The sequence below is a fragment of the Gambusia affinis genome, linkage group LG02 (genome assembly GCF_019740435.1).
Source record: "Gambusia affinis linkage group LG02, SWU_Gaff_1.0, whole genome shotgun sequence".
Classification (NCBI taxonomy): Eukaryota; Metazoa; Chordata; class Actinopteri; order Cyprinodontiformes; family Poeciliidae; genus Gambusia; species Gambusia affinis.
In genome coordinates this window covers 11,547,347-11,570,688 of record NC_057869.1, presented here as the reverse complement: position 1 = coordinate 11,570,688, position 23,342 = coordinate 11,547,347, and the positions used below count along the sequence as shown (strand labels likewise).

The 23,342-nt window shown below is 37.9% G+C and overlaps 1 protein-coding gene and 1 long non-coding RNA gene across 6 annotated transcripts in view; one reads left to right on the top strand and one right to left on the bottom strand.

Annotated features, from left to right (window-relative positions):
- The window catches only part of kif26ba (kinesin family member 26Ba), a 98,974-nt gene that overhangs the window by 2,752 nt on the left and 72,880 nt on the right, over nt 1-23,342 (bottom strand). Inside the window, exons 11-27 of one of the 4 annotated variants that reach the window (XM_044096057.1) lie at nt 22,206-22,392; nt 16,744-16,915; nt 15,367-15,705; nt 13,898-14,062; nt 13,548-13,665; nt 12,275-12,467; nt 12,074-12,175; nt 11,831-11,958; nt 10,326-10,505; nt 10,099-10,235; nt 8,505-9,165; nt 7,496-8,412; nt 6,616-6,848; nt 6,343-6,477; nt 6,048-6,262; nt 2,828-3,093; nt 1,441-1,591 (exon numbers count right to left, since the gene is read on the bottom strand). In XM_044096057.1, coding sequence (XP_043951992.1) covers nt 1,441-1,591; nt 2,828-3,093; nt 6,048-6,262; nt 6,343-6,477; nt 6,616-6,848; nt 7,496-8,412; nt 8,505-9,165; nt 10,099-10,235; nt 10,326-10,505; nt 11,831-11,958; nt 12,074-12,175; nt 12,275-12,467; nt 13,548-13,665; nt 13,898-14,062; nt 15,367-15,705; nt 16,744-16,915; nt 22,206-22,392 — 4,299 coding nt within the window. Of the gene's footprint in view, nt 1-1,440; nt 1,592-2,827; nt 3,094-6,047; nt 6,263-6,342; nt 6,478-6,615; nt 6,849-7,495; nt 8,413-8,504; nt 9,166-9,933; nt 10,236-10,325; nt 10,506-11,830; nt 11,959-12,073; nt 12,176-12,274; nt 12,468-13,547; nt 13,666-13,897; nt 14,063-15,366; nt 15,706-16,743; nt 16,916-22,205; nt 22,393-23,342 lie in introns of all 4 variants that reach the window. The other 3 variants (XM_044096048.1, XM_044096029.1, XM_044096038.1) reach the window with 3 other exon arrangements.
- LOC122819375 lies at nt 15,527-22,263 on the top strand. Of its 2 annotated transcripts, XR_006368595.1 has the most exons (3): nt 15,527-15,636; nt 16,780-16,955; nt 22,134-22,263. It is a non-coding gene; the product is annotated as an uncharacterized LOC122819375 (long non-coding RNA). The 2 variants fall into 2 exon arrangements; XR_006368593.1 differs by lacking the exon at nt 22,134-22,263 and having other exon boundaries at nt 16,780-18,331.

The window sequence follows — 23,342 nt, the reverse complement described above, 5'->3', positions numbered from 1 at the left end:
GAAGGAAGGAAAAAATGTTCTTTATGTTTGCAGATTTAGTTGTTTATTTGAATCCCCAGTAGCTATTTATGTAACGAAGGCTACTCTTCATGTCAAATAATATTTATTACATTCATTGAAACATTAGTGATGATTCATAAAGGTACAATTATAATCATTTACATAATACAATAAATCAACAGGGAGCTTTTAATAACCATTTGTTACATTTAAAACGGATGAAGAAAGTGAGTTCTGGTTCTTTTTATTGCATGGTGGAAGAGGAAAGCTACATTTTAAAGCATGTCTTGTATTGCGCGATTGTGTTTTGCTAACTAAAAGTTGGTTATTCAAAGCATTAGATATTATAATCATTCTAAAAAATAGCATAAAAGTGGAATTTCAACAGTATTTCTTAACCAAAAGCCAGCCTAATGCTTTGTGCATACTAAAGATATTTGTATATATAGAAGAATTCATAAGACAAGCTACAGTATCTTGGACTGTTTGTAGTTTAGTTAGATATTTAGAATGTAAACATCTTATTGTAACAACATTTTCTCATTTTTCTGTCCATCATCTGAAAATGCAAAAGTATGACTTAACAAATCCAAAATACTAATATTGTCCTCCATCTAAGGCAGGAGAGTCGAACTAATTTTGATGTCAGACCACATCAAGATCACAAATATAAAGAACGAGTTGTGGCAAGATGGATCGATAAACTACCCATTAAAGTGTTAAAATATAAATAAATATGTATTTCTGCATTTGATTAGCACTTCTTAAAGTTAAACATCTTTTCACATTTATGTAATTTGACAGCATTCAGATAAAAACCGCTTTGATTTGATTGGTAAAATAACATTTAAGCACACAACGGTTTTCTTGAAGGCTCTAAATAAGTGTTTTTCTAGAGACTAAAGGGCCACATAAAAAGCTATGGCGGGCCAGATTTGGCTCCCAGGCCTTCAGTTTGACACATGTGACCTGAGTTAACAGCTTTTTATGTGACTGAAACCTTTATTAAATGTATTATTCCAACATAAAGTAGGAAACCTGAGCCTAAACCAGGAAATCCCAACATAAAACTGTTGTTTTCTATAGTAAACAGAAAATATTAACAGACGTTATGTTGATAGAAAATTACTAATGAAGGTTCAGTAACAAAAGCTACCAGAGCTGCTTCTCTTTATCCAGAAATATTCTCTATCTCTAAAGTGTTGTTTTGTTGTTGTTTTTTTGCAGAGGGTGTGTAGAGAAAATGAAGGAAGCAGTCTAGACTAAAATATGGTTAAACTATAAAGTTGAATACTAAATGAGGCTAATAAATGTGCATCATAAATGATTGGATTAATACATTCATTGCTGACAAATGAGCTCTTAAAAGCGTCCTCTAACCAGCTGCCGACGTCTTATCTCCTCTCACACACATCATGTTCCCTGATGTGCTACACTTACACTCAGCTGTCCATTTGTGTGGCTCCAGCATCAAGTGCTGTTTGGTTTGCTCCAGTTCTTTCTTCAGACACTGGTACTTGGCTTTGACTTCACTGATTCGCTGCTGGCGGTGCTCCAACACACGCAGCCTGGCGCTGACACACACACCCTCCTGACACACAAAAACAGAGAAAGTGCCAGCAGAGTGAAAGGGTTTTATTTACCTTTACATTTCCAGAGGAGCAACTTGCAAAGCACTTTCAGCAGAACCGTGTTCAATATTCACACGGCTGCACACATTCACCCCTCATCGATTCCCAGTTGGACCACAGTTGGGTATGTGGGATACAGAGCCGCTTCACTGGACCAGTTGGGGGCTAAGTGGCTTTCTTAAGGCCGCTGCAGGGAAAATCTATCTTTCATGCTATTTTCTTCCTCCTTCTTTTCCAAAGCTCACAACTCTTTCCCCCTTGAATACACAGAGACTTAACAATGGAAACCCAAAAACCTGCACTGTGCATACTTTTGCAATAATTTCTCAAGTTGCAGTCTATTCCGCAAATCCCTCTTACATCAGAAAGACTCCACATTGCTTATGGTGTGTTGTGAATACTTTATATTGTAAAAAATAATTTCTTCTTTATATCTCAGTGGTTTTTCCTCTCTTCCAATTCTCCTTTCACTACAAAAACACAAAATATGACCAAGTGTTTTAGGCTTATTTTTAAGAGCAAATGTTTTTCTACACTTGAAATAACCATTTTACCTGATATAGGAGCTTGTTTTAAGTCAACAGTTTCTCAATATTGATTAAAAATATTAAGGAGTACATTTTATATAAATATTTCACTTATAGCAAGATGAAATAATCTGTCAGTAGAACCAGAACTGCTTCTAAAAAGAGCACAAGAGTCTAAAAAAAACAAACACCCAACTGTTTTTTGGGCATTAAGTTCATATTTTTTGGTGTCCTCCTGATTATTAACTCACTTTGCCGTTACCTAGCAACCTTAGTCAGGCTCAACCACCTAGCAACCCAAAAGGAGCTCTGGCATGTTTGGCCAGCTGGTTTCAGTGCTGTATGCTCTGTAAAATGAAATTCTTGTTGGTTGTGCAGGGGGCTCCACTTTTGCTTTTCAAAGGGTTTAACCATTTAACCATTTTCACATGGAAGTGTAAACATTGAAAGGGCAGCAACAGCTGTTTTGGATTTAAAATTGAGCTGTTATACCCCAAAACAGCTCAAAATATGCAAAACTGAGCAGAATGAAGTCTCATTATCTCAGAATAATTTTGTGTGGAAATCTTTAATAAACATGTTTCGTATGGTTCATATCTTAACCTGTTTACATGATATGTCACCTTTAAGCTGTCTGTACCATCTTCTCAAATCTACAGCGAACCCTACCTTGCTCCCTCCTTTGTCCCTTCTCTTCTGCAGTCGCTCCACATCGTCGATCTCATACACTTTGATCTCAATGGTTTCTGTGGATGCAGCTACAACGCGGTGGTTTGAGGACCCAGGGGGCCCCAGTGGGCCGTCCACCCAGCATGCTCCTGGGCTGGAGGAGGACGATGAGGAGGAGGTGATGGCTTGTTTGGAGGAGCGCTGAGAAGGTGACGAAGACGAGGAGTCCAAGGTCAGAGCTGGGATCAGACGTCGCCGCTGGAGGCCTGAAAGAAGAGAAAGGAGTGAGTATTTACAGGTGTAGAAAAACAATTTGATCCAACAAATATTTGTTTATTATACATTTACAAAGAGTCAAAAACTTAAATACGTAACGGTAACACTTTATTTGACGGGTTGTGAAATAAACCTGTCAATTTCACAATTGTGAAATTTTGGGTTGTAAGTCATGTAAGTCTTCATGAATATTTATGACTGTTGTCATAAAGTGTCATTCTGTAAATCATGACACTTTTAATACAAAGTTGACATTATTCAAAATGTCTTCGTCATGACAACTTGACATTAACCAAGAAATCATGATCTGACATAAATTTGTTATAAAAGTATTACTGATTAACTTTAAAAATTATGTAACTTTATGTTATTAAAGCTAAAGTTTAATTCTATTCGTTTCCCTAATGCAATGTGTTTGTTTTGTAACTTTGAATAATTCAAGCGGAGAGATTGTAACAGGGTATTATTTTAACAATATTTTAAAATGTGAAGTTGGTCAAAATTTGTTTATTTATTATTTTAATTTATTTTGTTTAGTCATCAAGTTGTTTCTTCGGACATTTATTGGTGCTTTGAGTTCTGTTATGGCAGTTGGTGGTTACCATAGCAACCAGTAACTGACAGCTCCTCCCCCTTTTTTTCTGTTGCTGTTGTAACTGAGATATGTATCAGGGTCTACTCTGTGTTTTCTTTATAAATATTATATTGTAACATATATTTTAGACAAATTTAATAATGTACAGTGTTTCAAGAGTACCGGTAATTGTTCTATGTTTTCTAAATATTTTAAACTGTTATTATTAATGTTGCCCATTTTAGCTATGTTTAACTTTACAAATACTAACTGCTCATTGGGAGCTCTGTAGTTTTGGGTTATTTATTAGAATTTATTTAATGTATAGGGCAGTGGTTCCCAAAGTGTGGGGCGCGCTCCCTAGGGGGTCGTAGTGCCATTGATGGCGGTAGGGATGAATGAAAAAACAAACAGTTACACAAAAGTATTTCACTGTAAAGATGGTTTGAAATGTGTTTTGTTGCAACCTGAAGTGTGAAATTGGTATAGGGACAGAAGCTGCTGGACTGATTTTAACCACCAACTTGATTTCCTCTTCTCTTAGAATAAACAGAGTGAATCTGAGTGTGTCTGTCCTGAAGACGACCTACTGGATCTGAGGCGAACATAGAAGGCTTTCTCTGATAGGCAGAGAAATTGAGGAGTGAAGGTGTCAGTCAAATATGGAGCAATAATTAGTCTGTATTTTGAGCTGTAGTCAAAATACTATAATCACAGACTTTCCACAGAAAGCCTAAGAAAAGAAAGGAGAGATAAAATGTTGAGAAAGAGAAAAGCAGTGATTTTAATATGATTTTCAGCTGGCTTTGGTCTCAGTTCAGCCCAAAGGTCAAGCAAAGACATTTGTATTTCATTAGGACGCTTTACGGAGGGTCAAGAAAATTGATTAAAAAAAGAAATCCAATCAAATGGCAATCAGGAACTAAGAGAGATTGAGCTGGCAGTGGAATGAAAATGTCTTTTTTATCATTTTACACAAAATTCACTTTTCCTCCATCAAGGCAGTCCTTTGTGTGACACCCTGAAAGCACATTGGCTCTTTGTGCAACAGAATCTGTCAGGGTTAAAGCAAAATAAATCCAGATTTTATGCTGAATATTCGGAAGGTGAGATCGTTCACAATGGGAATGAAAGGCTAATTCCAGTTTAAATCAATAATCAGTCTTGCAGCAGACAAGGCTGCCTCTTTCCAATCTGATTTCATGCACACAGCAACCCTAATGCTAAAGCAGAAGAGAGTCATTTGGCAGGTACATTAGCAAGCTCTTTGTGTTAGATTCTGGTGAATATATATTCATTACTACACCGCCATGTTCCCTTTTACCATTTCACAGATGGCTGGTCAGGGTCACCTTTCCTACCTGGCTCCTCCTTCAGACACAGCTTTCTGCTCTTTTTGCTTATCTATTCACTTTTTCTCGCCAGTTTTTTTTTTGTTTTGTTTTGTTTGTTTTTTTTTTTTGCAATGGATTTCTGTCATTATTATTAGTTTTTCTCGTCTTCTTTGACATCCTTTGACTTTTTAGTGTGATTTGCAAGCTGAGACTGGCTGTAAAAAATATTTTTTTCAGCTTATCTCCATTCTGATTTCATTTGGCAGTGAGTGTGTGGTAATTTCTTGTCTTCTATTCAGTTTCTAATTATATCTTAATGGAAATTACCCATACAGGCAGCTCCCTTAATACCATAGGGTGGATGAAGGGTCACGAGATACTGATGAAACAAAGCTTCTCTGAATTCATTATTAACCAAAGTAATCTGACTACATTCAGAGTTTTTTGTGATGGTTGTGTATTAGAGGTGACCTTGAACAGGTTAGGATAAGTCTATTGTCTATACAAAACATGTTTATTATATTTATTTACACAAAATCATTCTTGGATGATAAGATTTTCATCTGGTCAGCTCAGAATGAGCTGTTTTAGGGCATCTTGTCATTTTAAATCCAAATAAGCTGCTGCTGGCCATGACCCCCAACTCAACATTTACACTCACACATGAAAATGGCTGCAAATAGATGTGTACTTATACAACCATACATCTTTGAAAAACAAAAGTAAAGCCTTCTGCATAATTAACAAAAATGCAGCAACCGGTTTCTGGATGGTAAGTCAACAACAAAACTCTTCTCTTTTCCAGCAGTCATTGTACAGCGCATACTATACTAAACCCAGCTGACCAAATGTGCTGGAAATGGCTTATTTTATAAACATCCAAAAACAGTAACTTATTACCCTAAAACAGCTGGACGGTTCTCTTTAAGCATGTGAGCTGTTTTTAGAAGCAGATCAGGCCAAAATAGAATTATAAAATGTACAAAATGTAAATTTTGGATAAAGAACCCTTTTAATAAATATGTGAAACTGTAACCTGAGTTGCTCCTGCTCTTCTTGCTGCTCTTGGAGCTCCGTCGGGAGGAGGTGGTGGCTGAGCTGTGCTCACTGAGTGAGTCTGGGGCCGAGGAAGTGCTTCCTGTGTTCTCACTACTGTCTCTTAGCATGCTCTCATAGCCACTGCTGCCTCCGCTGTGGTAAAACAGGGCAGTTTTCCCCATTGCTGGGGGCAGCTCTCCACTCAGTACACTGCTGTTGGAGTCAAAGAAACAATCCGGTTACAATAAAAAAAAATATTTTTTTTTAAATCAAGCCTTGACTTGTCACTTTACCTGTTGTCACTTGCATGGCCGCTGCTGCAGCGGTGTGGCTTCCTCGGGGCTGTGATCTTGCTGTAAGGAGAGGGGAGTGTTTGCACCACGGCTGCCCTCTCCTCTCCCAGGTTATCGCCACATGCTCCACCTCCACTGAGAAAAACAAGTCAAGAAGCAAGATACAAAATAAAACATGAATAGATTAGTAATTGAAATATTTGTTTTGTTTATAGCACTGATGGAAAAGAGTGTGACAGCAGCTTCAACAAAATAAAATAAAAACCAATTCACCTCGCTGCTGCTGCAGGTCCTTTTTCCTCGGTTCGATCTGTGCTTCCTCCCTGGACGTGGCCCCTGGAGCGGGATCCTGCACTTCCCTGGAGGAGCTCCGAGATTCTACTATTGACCGCCCGCAGAGGCAATTTGGCTGTTAGACTTCCCCCTCGACTGCGGCTCAGGGACTGGGTCGACCACGATCCAGTGGCAGATCCTTGCTGCTGCTGAACTGGGGCCTGGACTGAATTCTAGGGTTTATTTGTTAAAGCAAAGCAACATCACATCATCAGCTCAATGGTTCACATGTGAGGTGGTAGAGATGTTGTGTTCCTTTCAATCTTAGGGTGCATTCACACCAGCCCTGTTTAATCCACTTTGTGTTTTTAGTTCTGGTTTGTTATCCCAGAAACACATTTTGGAGGTTTACATGCACAATTGGACTAACTCTAATCCAAATAGAAACCTCAGTCTCGGTTCGGTCGAAGTGAAATCTGGCACAGTATAAATTCATATGTGAACTCCAAACAAACCGGAAGCCACTCCAAAAGTAGAAAGTAAACTATAGTGTAGTGCATTCTGGGTAAATATGACCAAAACAAACCTGTAAGTCTAGCTAGATTAATGCCTTGTGGTTTTTTTGATACCAAAAACAACAGAGAAATCCTACAACTGCTAAACAACTACTGTTGTTTCCTTCAGTAGTTCTTGGTGTAGCACCCCCACAGGCAAGGAGGGAAACAAGCTTCTCCAAAGACTTTGGTTTGTTTGACACAGTGAAGCATGAAAGAAAACTACACCAGCAGAAAATTTTACAAATGTTGCAATTTTGGTCCCCAAACGAGCCGAGCCAACTGGACTATCAGGTGTGAAAACACCTTTAGAGGCAGTTCCTTACCTTTCCGTTCGGGGGGAGGCTGGAGCTGCGGCTGCTAGTCTGGGTTAATGACTTGGTGGAGAAACTCAGAGTCTTGGTGCTAGATGCAGAGAGACTCCTAGATTTAGGACCGCTGGTCATAAGCAATTTACTGACTGCTGAAATTTTTGACTGGCCACTGCCCTTGGCTGGTGACTGTGGAGCACTGCTTGGACTACTGCTTCCACTGAAACTGGAACTGCTGGGGTTCCCCGTGGGAGATGATACTGAGCCAGTCCGGGTGATGCTGCGACCAGTGCGAGGCATGGTGGAGTCCCCTCTGACTCCTCCTGCTCCCCTAAGGCTCTCGCCTCTCTCCAGGGAAAAGCAGTCATAGTGGTGGGAGCCACTGTGCGAACCATGGACTCTGCCAAGGGAGTTTGTTCGGTTGGCCAGTTGTTCTAACTTGGCACTGAAGAGTCTGCTACTGTCGATGCTGGAACCACGCTGTCTGGTGATCCCTGAATTGTCTGTAGAGCTGCTTAGTGATGACACTCCATGAGTGGATTGGGGTAGAGGACTTGCTGCCCTGTTTCTCTGGTCAAGGCTGGACTTTCGTACTGGTGGAAGAGGTGGAATTCCTCCCTTCTTGTGGGAGAACAATCCCTGTTTTCCTCTGGATCCTAAGCGTTCAAGTGTGGCGCGGGGACTGCAAGGTGTTGAATTGGTTACTCCAAGGTTGTGGTACTCTGTTCCACTTTCTAAGCCATCGTGGTGGTTGAGTCGGTGCCAGCCGCGGGGAAGACTTGCTGTGCGGTGGATATTTGGGCTGCAGATACCAGTCAAACATTCACCTTGGACAGCAACACTGATCATCTCGCAACCATCCACAACTCTCTTGAAAGAGTCTGGAGAGAAAACCACTTCACCGCCTGATCCAGCGCTACTGTGATCCCCACCTAAGGAGAGAGTCCACATGCAAATAAATAGATAAAGAAAAAATACAAGCTAAATATATTTTGCTTGTGGACAATATCTGCTTGTTTCTTACCGTCCTTGCAAAAGTTCCTTCCATGGCTCTTTAAAGGCTCTACTTCCCTTTTTTCTGGCTTAACTTCACAGATAAGTTCTCTAGGCCTTCCTTCCTCCATTCCACGTTTCAACCAAGGGTCTTCAAAGTTTATTTCACTGGAGATGGAGGCTAAAAATTCAGCTTTAGCTTTCCCTGTGTCTTTCATTAAGGCCGTCTTTATTGGGGAAGACAGGATTGTGGGCTCATGTATAATCATGGGTTTGACAACCATGCAAGGGTGAACACTTATTGTAGTCTTGAAAGGGGAAACATTTCCAAGCCCAGGCAGAATCTGAATGTTTGTTTTCGCCATAGATGGTGGCAGTTTTCTCTGCCTGTCTCTGTTTGGAGTCCCTTTATCCGACCCCTTCTCTGATAGAACTAGCTCTCCTTCCAGACTGCCTCTTCTTGAGCTTCCCCCATTCCCAGATCCGTCCAAAACCTCAACTTCAAAGCTTTGACTGGCTTCAGAGTCAGCCAGTGCCTCCCCTTGCTGTCTGTGAGACTGGCTGAAGCTGTGCAGAGACTGATCTGCTTCGCTGCACATGCTGAGATCGCTCGTCCAAGAAGACATGGGTGATCCGGAGTTTGACATTCCTGTGGCTAAAGTTTCACCAGTCCGCAACTTTGCCATCGCCACCTGCAACAGTGAGCAGCACAGTCAGGGAACCAGAAATCTATGCTTTAGTTTAATACGGTGTCTTTCAATAGTATTCACATCTTTTAGGCTAATGTTACATAGCAACTACAAACAACTTCTTTGTATTTTATTGGGATTTTATCACTCTGACAAAGGGATTTTGAAATGGAAGGAAATGTAAGTTTTACACAACTAGACTGGACTTGTTGCTCATTCTTCTTTCCAAGGTAAGTCTGGTACATGACTTTTAGATTAAGTTTTATTTCAACAATTGCTTTCTTCTTGCCACTGCTCTCTAAAACACTCTGAGTTGCGAAGTAAACAGTAAACATTTGAGCTTTGCAGCCCCTCCAGAGTTACTATGGATCTCTTGGCTGCTTTTCTGATTAAAGTTATCTTTGCCCTGTGTCAATTTTGGTAGCTTTGCAGTTTTGCCACATTGTTTCCATGTTCAAATGATGGATTGAATCACTCTCTATAAGATGTTGAAATTATTGTTTTAGAAGATGGTTCACTTCTCCTCAGATAATGTCTGGAACCAATTGGCTAAAGTCATCGGTAAAAAATTAGAATACCATATATCTATTGCCTTTAACTTCAACATTATACACTACCTTGTGTTGGTCTATCCTAAAAAATGCTAATGATATACGCTTTAGTTTGTTGTTTGTAATGTGACCAGTTGCTTTAAAAGTTTAATGATTTTGCAAAGCATTGCAAGTCTGCTTCAGCACTCGCCAAAATAGAAAGCCAAACAGTCCCACCAACCTCTGCCATTGCCACCACATCCTTAATGTCTGTGTTTGCTGCAATTCCTGAATTCAGGTGGTAACTTCCATCTAAAGCAGCATCACTGCTAATGCTGATGGGTTGAGGTTTTAAAGCGAGGGCAGCTTCAGAGCCACAGTCGCTGTTAAAGCTGATGATGCTCACTGGACGACAGACCAAGCTCTGGTCTTCCACAAGAACTGAAGAAACAATGTCCTCTTCATCTCTGCAGGCCATGGTGTAAACTACATCATCCTCCCCAGGGAGAAGAGTCCCAATTCCTCCTATAGGTGCTGCTGCAGCTAAGGTTTTGGAAGGAAGAGAAAAACTTATTGTTTCAAGCTCATTCATCAGTCACTTGTGTCTAATGTTCATGAGGTATATATCATTACTGTCTTTGTGTGTGTCCAAAGGTATCGGTGGGACGTCGTCATCGCAGAGTGTCTCAGCTGAGCCCAGGCTGGCAGAGAGGGATGCTGTTGGCTCTCGGACTTGTGGGCTCATCCCTGCAGGAGAAGTCCTGGACAGCAGCGACTCTGTGGAGGAGCGGCCACTGTCTGCAGCCAAACTGTCTGCAGAGTCACAGGAGCACAGTTAATATTGAAATTAAATATGTTTTCCAAGTTCTGAAAGCATGCATCAACGTATTTGGGAAATTCGTTGCATGGTGGTCTGTTATAAGCTACTATTCAGAGATGGGTAGAGTACCCAAAAATTGCGCTCAAGTAGGAGTAGCACTACTTAAACATATTTTTATTTAAGCAAAAGTAAAAGTAGCTGTCTAAGAAATTACTAAAGAGTACAAAATATCTGTGCCTCTACTAGATTCTGCATAGCCATGTTAAAAAATTGCTACGTCTCAGTCTAAACACCATTACATTGCTTTGCTCTTCTGTATTTTTTTCTTCTACTTTAAAGTGGGTCAGGAAGAGATATTGATATGTTGCTTTTGCTTATTTTTATGTTTTGTTCTGTAAAGTTATCCTTAAAATAATGTACTGCAAAAAGAGGAAGAAATTATTTGGTAAAAAGTCTACTCAAATACTGAAAAACTGGTCAAAATATAAATTATTGAATATTTTAAAATTCCATCATCAGACGGTCCAAAATCTAAAGTTATGTGAAAATGTTGGTATTTTAAGGCCCAAAGTGAAAATTATTAATGTAAATAACATAATTACAAAATAATGTCAGTCAAATTACTTTTTTCTTAATCAATTTATTTCATTCTAAAACTTTAACAGAAACTGCGGGTGTGTGTTAAAACAAGTTTTAACCAAAAAACAGTACCTGTAATATATATTTTGTAAACCTCGTTTTGCTTTTATTTCACCTTCTGGTTGTAATACTTATTTTTGTCACCAGGTGGTGCTGCTATTACAGACAGGTCTAAAACTACCGGAAGTTGAAAAAATCTCTCGTTAACGTCCTCTCGCATTCTAACGGGTAAAACGGAGGAGAAAGACATTTGAGACCTGTCGGAAAGGACGACTTTATGGCCACATGAATGAAGAATTCAGATTTTAGGTAATTAATGTCTGAATTGACGTCATGTTTGTCTGTTTGTCCTCTTTTAGAGGTCGCGTTGCCGTTTATTGTACTGCTGTATTTAAATTTTCTGTGAAGCCGCGTTCCTACATCTCGAGTGCTAATAGTGCTGTTACTGCGCCATTTTGTTGAAACCGTTCCTAGTTAGGAGCTTTATGCTAGTATTTTACGGACCATTCACGTAACAAAACACTGTCTTCGCTCCATATCTTGAACTTTTATTTTTGCAACTCAGAGAACATTTTTTTTGAGAATAAAGAACCCCTTTTATTTGAAGTTCTGTAAGCTCTATTAATCCCGGCTTCTTATGTAAAATAATAATAATAATAATAATAATAATAATAATTACTGTCAGACGTTAAAGCCTCAGTGGCCTGGCCGTCCTGAGCCAGGCTGTGTGAGGACGGTGGGGGTGTTGATGGCATTACACCCTTCTGAGTGTACACCTTACATCGCTGTGATGGGGAAGATGGAGGCCTGGGATTGGAAACAACAATCAAAAACAAATTTTCTATATTATAAGCTGTTATTAAATCACAGGAATTAATATGAAGATATTCAAATTATTGTTCCAGTGTAATTCATGCCTCACCTGTAGTCTGAGGTTTTTGTCAGGCTTGCGATGCCCAAGCGCGGCGACCCAAGAGGACGAGCCTTCCCTTCAATATTTCCGACCGCATTCAGATTCTCACGGCTTCAAAAGGAGACAGCTGACGTCAAATATTCCCCCAAGAACAGCAGAAACATCTAAATGTCAAAGTTGAGACAGCATACAGATGCCAGCGGTCCTCACCTGTCATTTAACTGAGAGTTCTTGGCTTTGTGAAAGGGATTGGAGGTGATGCTGCTGCTCCTGGAACTGGTAACCAGGGGGCATTCAGTGGCCTGAGCTAAACTGTGGATCATTGTTTGGGCGAGCTCTGCCTCCTCCACCACCTCCTTGATCTCTTGAAGCTGCTGGTCATTGGTTCTCCTCCTAGAGGCTGCTGGTAGTGGAGCAGGTAAATTAATATTTGAGTAAAATCTTTCATATGCAGACTCAAGAACCTAAGTTGGTAGTATGTTCCCAGGGGCCTCACTTTCTGATAAAAACAAAACGTTACTGCAAAATTTAAATCAGGTGCCAAGATCCTCTAAGAAAATTTATTTTGGCACTAAATTTGTCTATATTAATCCCAGATGAATATGTTTGCCAAATCATACATAACTGGACAGGGAAATCATATTTACCGATAATTTTATATGATTTTTCAAGATGGTTGTAATGGAGAATACATGTTTGTACTAAAATTGTCAGTAGTCTTAGCCAGTGGTGGACATGGCTAACCAACCACTAACTACTAATGTACAAAAGAAGAATTTGAAGTCCACTAACGCTAAACACATAAAAAATTAGCAGAAGCCAATGCTAAGTGGCTAAATAAGCCGACAGTAATGCTAAATTGCTAACCACTAAAAAGTAGTGGAAGCTAACACAGAACTGCTTGGTACATAAAAATTAGCAGATCAAGCTAGCACTAAACTGTCAAACACAAAAAATTAGCATCACTAATACTAATTAGTATCTTTTGCTAATTAGACCACATTAGTATTTAAAAAATTAGCGGATGCTAATGTTAATCATTAAGATCTCTGTCTCTGTCACACATCTTCATCTCCTAGTTGACAACTGGTGCGAGACTCACAAACAGCAAGTTTCTGACTTTTCAACATATTAGTATTTAAAGTTGTATCAATATGATTTTAAAGTACAAAACATATGATGTAACACAAAGTTAATACAACACATAAAAATTGGTAACATTTTATTTCAGTAATTGGTTTAGAAGGCTCAAAAATGGCAGCCATCCTGGAAATCATGGGGCTACATATGAACAACAGCCTGAGGGGTGAGCGTGCTAATTTTTATGCTTGTATCCACAATTGAAAGATTTTTACAGTAGCAAGCTGCACAATAAGGACAAAGAGAACTGTTGTTTTGTTTTTTTATCTTTACATGTTGCTTATTGTAATAAGATGGGAAGAGATATTAACTTAAATCTCAGGCAGTACATTGGTTAAATTACCTATTTTGGCCTCGGCATCCAGCCCATCTGCAGAGCCTGGAGCAGACGAGGAAGGACACGACTCCTGCTTGGCACTTGTATTGCTTGTGGGAATTTCTTCAAAGGGAAATTTTGCCACCTGGAGAAATGAAAAGAATAACTGCTTTAATATCAACCTGATTTTTTTTCTACGATTTAGCTTTCAATTTAAAAACAGTAGAACTGAAGCTTATATTGAAAAAAAATGGACACACAGCACAGAACAATTTAAATCAAATATCTTGGTTGGAATGATTTATAGTTTAAGATAATCTTCAGGATCTTTTCCAGTGTGCTTTTTTGGATTTTTTATGACTGGAGGCATCGGTCACCTCCTCACTGCCGTCAATGCAGTCCAGTCTCTCCTGCAGCTCAGCGAAGGTGTTGCATTTGAGACATTCAGCTCCTTCCTCTGGAACTGGAGCCAATGGTTGACCAACCAGTGACTGGGAGGGCTGCGGCGCCACTGGGCCACTGGTCTGCTCGTCTGCCTGAGCCTGAAAGTAGGAAAGGAAACCATTAAGTTATAAATAATCTAATTCTTCTTTGAATTGTTTTTTAATGGTTTCAGATAATTAATACACTGTAACTCTGTTCATACAGCTGAAATGAGATATTTTTCTGTAAATGGCACAAACAACAAATCACGTTTTAGATCACTTAGGATTACCATGATTATTTCTTTTTTAGGTGAAATGCCAAAACAGTGAAAAGGTTTGTAAAATTTCTTCAAATGAGGTTACTGATGTCAGGCCAACTCCAAAGCTAATTAAGCCACTTTGTAACTAATTTGGTGGCTTTATCTGGAACTTTCAGTATGTTAAAAGAAACAACAAAAACAAACCAACCTCTGGATGATACGTAATGTTTTTATTGTCATGTGTTCATATTTTATTGCTTTATATGTATTATGTATTTGTATATGAAGTAAAACATTATGTTGTATTATTTTAAATCACTACTATCATTTCACTTTTTATTAGCTTTTAGATGTAAAAGCGCTGTTTAAAAGTGCTGCAAATTTGCACTAATCTATAAGGTGCTGCTGTTTTATTCAGTTTGTCTATGTTAATGTGTGTCTGTCCCTATAAAGAAAACCCAATAAAATAAAAATTAGTAATTTAATTTTTGTGCCTAAGCTTTAATTTACATGCAAATTTATTGAAAATGTTGCTTTGATGATCTTTCGTCATAATATAATCTTTTTTTTTGTGAAGTGTGAAGGCCTTCCTATTGTTTAAATTTTAAGTATACACTACTTTGGTGCTTTGCAAACTGGAATCTGAAGTTTTTTTTGGAGTGATGGATTCTTGCTAGCTGATTGTTGGTGCATAATTCTTACCAGCTTCAGCTGGCCTCTACACAATACTTTTTGCTTTTATTTGCACATCTTGCATCAGAATGCATTAATTTCTGGGACACAATCCGTCAACTTGTATCTAAGGAGCAATAAGACGTGGAAGTCTAATAGCTTCCCGTTTCATTTTCTCCTGCATGTCTCTTAAGGAGGAAGTAATTTTGAGGTGTTTCCTCCATTTTACACGTATATTGTGAATAAAGCAGTCAAAAGCTTACATCATCAATCATAGTGTATGTAAACTTAAAACTTTTGAGTTACATTGAATCACAGTGTAATACTTTTTCCATAAAAATCTTTTTCATTCTGACATTTAGCAACTATAAAGAAGTTTGCTAATCCTGACTGAACTACAGCAGGAAGATTTTCATCTAATGTGAATTATGTTTTTACCTTACGTATGGTTACATTTGGTTTCAGGTGTATTCACCCTTGACCCCTGACCTTGTTCTGGACTCCAGCTGGTGGACCTTGCCCCTGTATTTGATGCTGCTCAGGTGTTTTTCCTCGGAGCAAAGCTGGGACAATCGGGACGAACTCCGGCGGCCCCTCGTTGTCCGTCAGCTCTCTGTCCGACACCGCCGCTCCGTTTGGGCCCACGTAGATCACAGTGTCGCAGGACTGCTCGCTGCTGGAGTACTCGTCCGGGTCGCTGGATAGCCTCAGCAATGGCAGTTCGGACTCGGCGTCGCCGCGGTGATGGAAAGATCGTAGGTGGGTTGGACGGCGCATACGACCCTCCTCACAGGAGCTTTCTCCTCCAGAGGAACTAGACGTATACTGCTGCAAAAAGACAATTTAAATGTTTTACTTTATTTTCCTCTTTTAATTAATAGCTGACATACAGTTTCTTGTTTCAAAGTAATTTTTAAAAGTAATAACTTCAAAATTCAAAACTACAACAGGTTTGTGTAAAAGTAGTCTCATCTTTTAAATTGTTGCTTGACTTTCTTACAGGGAAACTCACCCATTGTAGTCAAAGTTGCCATTTAGAGTAATTTTAATTAATTTTAACAAAGTTGGGACATTTTTTATGTTTATTGGCTCAATAATTAACCAAGCATGAAAGAATGTATTGAAGTAAGCCAAATATTCAGATTTTTATAGAAAAGGGGTTTGTAGATCATCGTAGATCCAAAACATAAGAAGGGTCAGACGTACAGTTCCCAAATTATCTGGTTGTTTTCTTAGAACAAGACGTTTCTGAGTAAAAGTGATACTATTTACTGTGAATAAGAAATAATAAGTGTTGTACCTAACATTTGTTTTTGTTTTAATTAGGGTTTTATTTCCATGAAAATTGCACCTTTAAAGAGACATTATGACAATCCTGCATATATCAAGAACAATTTAAAAATAAATTTGACTTCACAACAAACTTCAACATCTTGAAATTAGCTATAAAAATAACGTTTGCACCAGGCAACAGTTAACACGCCTGTCAGTACAATAAAGAGCAGACAACCTGTCAAGCTAAACAGCTAATATTATAATAATAATTTTATGCTTTTTAATGCTATTCTTTTAATCTTTCCTACCTTTTTAGCATTTCTGAAAAAATATGATCATAAAAGAGAAGCAATGTAATAAACCACATCTGTTTTAACTCTGAATACACTTTATGTTTCTTAAATAACTATTTTAGCCGCCCTGCAGGGATTTCTAAGAATAAAACATGCAGCCAGTATTACAATAACAGTTCAGGAGAGTGCGCCGTTAGTTACAAGTACTTTATTTTCCTGGTTGTGTCGTAGCCAGATATTAACACACAGTGTTGAATTTGCGGTTTAATTTTAGTCAGAAGAAAAACATCAAACTCACCACAGTTACTTTAGTTTTCTTCTTTTTCATGCGGAGGACGCGCGAAGCAATCTGGATGGTGGAGAGGGTTTCGGAGAAATCTCTCGGCGAGGCGGAGATGTGAGCAATCATGGTGGTCCTGCAGTTCATGTTGCCTAGCGACTCCCTTAGCAACATGGTCAGCTTGCTGTCCCTGGTTACACGTATAGATGAGACGTGAGCAGTGAAGACAGGTTTGAAATGCATACATGTGTACGACGCGACTGAGTGAGTTTTCAAACAGAAATCCTTGTTTATCTGACAGATTGAAGTAATTACACCTCCTTGAAAAAGTATTCACTCCTCTTGTGTGTCAGTGTGTAAAGGGTGTAGTGCAGTTTGATCTGTTTGACTAGGAAAGAGGCATTTATGCACCAAACAATCGTCAAGCAAAATAAATTTAGACTTTCCAGGAAATTTTTTTTTTTACAACTAAAGACCTGAAAAGTGTACAAGGTGCACTCCTGATTCAATATTTTGTAAAACCACCTTAACACACAGTTACAGCTTCAGTTACACTTACAGCTCTGAATAATGAACCTGCTATTACAATATTGGGTTTTTGGTCGTTATCCGATATGCCGATATACTAAAACTCATTTGGCCAATAACTGATACCAATAACAATATTTTTTTTCCTATACCTACTTATTAAAACTATATGTCTTTCTCTACTGTGGAATTAAAATACTGCATTATCTTTGTCAATTTAACCTGCTAGCAAATGCTAAAAAGGAGGCTGAAGACGATGCAACACTTTCAATTTGCATTGTTTAATGTCAAATTTATTCATGACATCTGTTCTCTCTAAGACAAAGACACTCAAACAGTGCAGATCTGACGTTGTGCTGCGTTGTCACTGGTTTGTCATGTAAGAACAACGCCTTTTATGAGTTATTTTGACGGAATGACTGATGTCCGATATTAATGGTCGATACCGATATCATGCTGATAATTGTGCATCCCAATAATAACAATAATTATTATTGTAGCTGTGATTATGTTTTGGGCAATTTCTGTTGCTGAAAGGTGAATCTGCACCGTAGTGTCAAGTCATCTGCAGGTTTTCCCATCTATTTCCTGCTCCTGCTTAAGAAAAGCATCCCACAGCATGATGCTGCCATAATGTACAGTGTTAATTTTCTTCCATACTATTAACTATACATATTGACTTACATTGGTACTGTCTTCACATTCAGCAATTTGAGTTTGTGACAAAAGGAATGTAAACATTTCAAGGGGTGTGAATACTTTTACGAGACACTGTGCTTTTCACAAATTTAAATATTTGTTGAAAATATATGTTAAAAAACAGCTAATTTGTTGGAAAAATGAAAGACAGGCTGTCAGAAAACTCTCTTTTGATATTACACAGTCTAATATTAGAGTCTTCTGAGAGGTTTCCATTAACAGATGGTGGGAAGTAAAACTAGGCTGTGTGTTTAAGAGAAGACTTTCTCCTGGGTGGGCCGCTGTAATCATTTATATCTCAGATTCGTGTGTGCAGCAGCAGGTTGACAGAGAACAGCTCCTCTGTGTCCCGTTAACTCATGCTGTTGTCCTTTTTTTTTTTTTTTATAAAAAACACAGCCTGCAGTCATGTGTAAACCCACTCACACACACGCACACACACACAAATTATGCACACACTTCTACCCTGACCTCTTCTTTTTCATCACTGCTCTCTTCCTCTCCTCTTCTGCCTTGGGCTTCAACAAACTCTCCTCTCTCTCCTTAAATCTCCCTCTATCTCTGCGTCGCTTCCTGAGATTAATGTAGGTAAACTCATGACTCATGAAGTATTCATTTGGATATTAATTCAAGTGGTGAATTAGTTGGATGAGATCGCAGCGCTCAGTTTCTGCTAAATCTATATCTAGATCTTCTCTAGGAAAGAAAATTATGATCTTTGTGGGTGAACTATCAACAATCAATCTAGCATTTTAAATCCCAGAGCATCACGTTTTGCATAAGGTTAAAATCAAGTTCAATCCATCTATTGTCTGTATGCTTATCCATGCGGGGTCACAGGAAGGTTGCATCTCTCTAAATTGCCCTTAACACTGAGGGCAATTAACCTAAGAAGCGTGTTTTTGGGCAGTAAGAAGATGCCAAAGTATGAGGAAAGAACCCACGCATGGCGCTCAGCGAGAACAGGCAGATGCATCTCCGCATGGGATCCACACTGTAAAACATTTCAGTTAGTTGTGTCTACTGTCTTCTGCTCTTTAAGTCAAATAAATTTAACGAGTTTCACATGTTGAACCTAAATGTGAGTTTGTGAAAGATAAACTTACAGTAGGTTGTGTTAAGTTTTATATTAAGAGTCAATAAACTAGAGTTTTTAGGTTAGCACTTAAAAAACTGAAAGAAGAAAAAGACAGGAGTGGGAACTATTTCCCAGAATGCTTAGCGGCTTGTTTTGTATCAAGAGATGGAAGTGCGTTACGTTGATCTGACTCTTGTTTTACTAAGGTAAATGTTTATTTAAATGCTTGAGGGTAATGTCCTGTTCATACTACAGGTTTCTGAAAAAGATGCAGAGCTTTCAGACCTCAAATAAAGCAAAGAAAACAAGTACATGTTCATTTAGAAACAACAATACTAATGTTTTAACTCAGGAAGAGATCAAGATTCAGAGATCAATATTTGGTGGAATAACCAGGAGGTTTTCAATGCAGTACAATGCAGTGGGCTCTTAAGTTTTCTCAGAGTTTTATTTAGACATTTTTCCCATGTTATAAGTCTAAAAATGTATTAGTGGAGTAAGTGTTTTTTTTTTTTAAATCAGTATTTATGAATTATTGACTTCAAACAACCACTTATATCTTACTGAAAAGTCCATTTTTACGTTAAAACACTCGAAATGAGACAAAACGAAAATATTTGCACTAGAAACTTGACAAGAAAAATACTTACAATATTAACAATATTAAAATACAGTACATTTCTATTTTTCATGCTTATAATTCATATATACAGTCTGTGATTACTTCTAAAATGTGATGTATAATTTTTGATTTCTTGTAGCCAGCTCTGCCATCAGCAGGTTATTTTCAGCCAGAAAACCGTTACTCTGTGCCTGTGTTATTCTTTTTCGGCCTCTCCATGAAAACCCTTAGAGAGAGCAGAGTGTGAAAATCAATACTCTGAGCAGCTGGTCTGGAACCTATGGCTTTGCCAAAAAAATATCTGAAATCATGTTTTTTGCCACTATGATGCTGGTTTTGAACTTCTGTAAATCCCCTCGGCCATTTCTTCATGCCCAAGCGCCTCGAGTTTCTGCCATGTGCTTGCATGATCGCACAAAGCTACGAGCAGCAATGAGCAGCCATGCAAATCGCAACAAATACATGAGCATGTTGAGATGGAGTGCCTGATCATACACTGTAAAACATTTGAGTGGCTGAAGCGGTCACTGATGGTTGTTAATGTAGGATTTTTTAAGCTTTTACTTGCTCTTAAGTTTTTTTTATAAAAGAAAGAAAATAAAAATCTTTTTAGCCTGTCGTTGAATGACTTATTCTGTGACATTTCTTGTCTTTTGAGTAAAGATGTTATAAGCCAGTAAAGCAACTGCACTGTAAAACTGCCCTCACCTGGTTAAAGAGCCACATTTCTCTATTATTTTACCCACAATATAAAGTTAAAATAACTTATTTGACTTTACAATAATTTAAATTCTTGTTTCAAACTGCATGAACAAAATTTCTGATCTGATAATTCATTTTATTAAACGTCACAATGAATTCAGCTCAGAAATATTTAGTATGATCAGGACTTTATCCTCAAGCTTTAAAATAAACATTTGTCTCAATAAAACACCAGAGTCAGATCAACGTAACGCACTTCCATCTCAGGAAACAGAAACAAGCCGCTAAGCATTCTGGGAAATAGTTCCCACTCCTGTCTTTTTCTTCTTTCAGTTTTTAAAGTGCTAACCTAAAAACTCTAGTTTATTCAACTTTTGGAGGTTTGACAAAATTAATAAAAAGTTAACACAAATTACTACTATAAGTTTATTTTTCACAAACTCACACAGTTAGGTTCAAAATCTAAAATAAATAAATTTATTTGACTTAAAGAGCAGAAGATGGGAAAAGCTGCTCAAATGTTTTACACTGTCAAACTGTCGTGTATCGATTATTGGAATATACTTTTGATTAATAACACAAATAATCTACTGATCAGTGGAGGCAAAGATCAACCATCAGTTCACCAAAGACATCCAAATAAATATCAACAAAGATTGTTGACACTTTATATAACTTAAAAATTCATAACTTCTGTAATTGCATATAAATTTTGATAGATTTTTTTACATGATTAAACTGTCACGTTTATGTTTATGAACATGAAGGAGTCTTCATGAATGTTTATGATTGTTGTCATTAAGTGTCATTCTGTAAATAATGACACTTTTAATACTAATTTGCATTAAAAGTTGCATTAAATCTCCATTAAATGTGTAATTATTTACCGAATGACACTTCATGACAACAGTGTCTCGATTTAAAGAAAATAATGTAACTATGAAGAGCTACATGAGTGAACAACCTTTTGAAAAGATGTACAAATGAAGATGCATGCCCTTTAAAATAATCCGTTTCCGACTTCAGCAGAAGTCTGAGTCACCAGGCGAAGCTCTGTGTTCATCTTCAGCGCTTATATAAGCATTAGGTTGTTTTGCAATGTAAATTCAAAAGACAGAGATTAAATTAACTCCGCAAAAAACACAGAGATACAAAACTATAGAAGATAAAAGAAATGAGAGAAGTAAAAAGTTCACCTGAATATTTATGGCTTCACAATCAGCTGCTTCAGTCAATTAAAATCAATACATACATTTTTTTCAGCTATTTTTCTACATTTATTACCAAATATTTCTGATTTAACTGTTTATCCTTTCTATTCATATTTATTTTTCAGTAATGTTTCTTTCATTACTTTTCAAATGTATTTGCAGTACAACATTTATTTATTTTTGTTTGTTTTCTTTTCATTATTCCTTCTTTCTGGATACTAGGAGGGAAGTTTCACCAATCTCATATTCAAGTTAATTCTGTTTTAACATGCTTTTAAAATTTTTTTAAATGATTTTCCTTATTCTTTTTCTCTCTCTTTACAACTTCTTAGCTTAGGTTACAATTTATTATCTCTCCTTTCTCGTCTTTGCCAGTCTGCAAACCAGAATATTAATTAATACAGCATCAGTTGTTTAAAATGTTAAGTTTCGATAAAACCTGAAGCATCTATAGAAACATGTTCTCTGCTCTCCTCTCTTCCCGTCCTCCTACTCAGTCTTTGCCTCGCTCCTCACCACATTTATCTCACACATTTGGTAATTTGGCCTCTTCTTCTCTCCTCTTCAGGATCCAATCAGTTCATTTTTACACACTTCCTCTCTGCATTCCCCGCCCGCACACCCACACACACCAACCTACTTGTAGGGAATGTGTTTGCTGCCGTTGACCAGGGCCAGAATCACGTTCCCAAGGGCGGACAGAGAAAGGCACAGAGGAGCTGAGCTTGTTGAAGAGTTTTCTCTGCTTTTACCGCCGCCTCCTCCCAGGGCTTTAGCATCACAGCTCCCCAGGTCCAGCAGGTGGAGGCGACTACGACCTCCTGACACTGAAATGTGTGAAAAACAGGTCAGTTAAAGTAGAGGAAGAAACAAATGGGAAATAAACTGAATCCAAGGTTTCTGTAGGTTTCAGCAAGTAAAATTTAAGACTTTTTTAAACCTTTTATTGCCACCTTGGATGAAATTTAAGACTGAAAAACCTATAAACATAGAGGATGGTTGGAGGTACTTAAAGCATTACGATCAAGAAGAGAATTGTGACACTGGATTTTTTTCCCCCTAGCTACGTTAAAAAGCTAGCTAGCTAACATTAGCAGCTTGTTGCCTCAACCGTCTCAAACCTTTGCCCGACAGAAAAGTTCTGCAAGAAAAAAAATCTACGATGATAACTAGGATCAATTCTGATAATTACAACAAATTGGAATGCATGTGTGATAAAATTTTTTTGTAAGATGTGTTGAGAAGACATTTTTTGTGAAGTAATGCTATGTTAATAAACTGAATTGAATTAACTGAATTAAATAGTCCTGTCACTATAAAATGTAAGAATTGTAATTAAAATATTTAAAGCCAACTTGCATTTCCTTAATGAATTTAAGACATCCAAGGCCTTAATTTTAGACAAACAAATTTAAGACTTTTTAAGGATGGGTGGACATCCTGGAATTTTAATGTTTTTATTCTAATAAGATAGTAACTATACAAATAAATAATAGACATATTAGGTGAACAGTATTTTGATATCCCTACAGCTGCAGCTCTTACTGAGATTGTAAGGGTGAATGTTCACTGTTAGCACAGGAGTGGCTCAGGGCTGTGTGCTCAGCCCACACACTTTTCAACTGTTTTTTAAAACTTGTCCGTACATGAATCAAACATGAAAAAAATGCGTAAAAAAAGAAGATTCTACACCAGGCATAGTGACAAAAAAACTTGTCTTTGAAAACCAGGAAGTTTAAGGCAAAACTACTGTGGATTATAACACCAAAAATTAGAA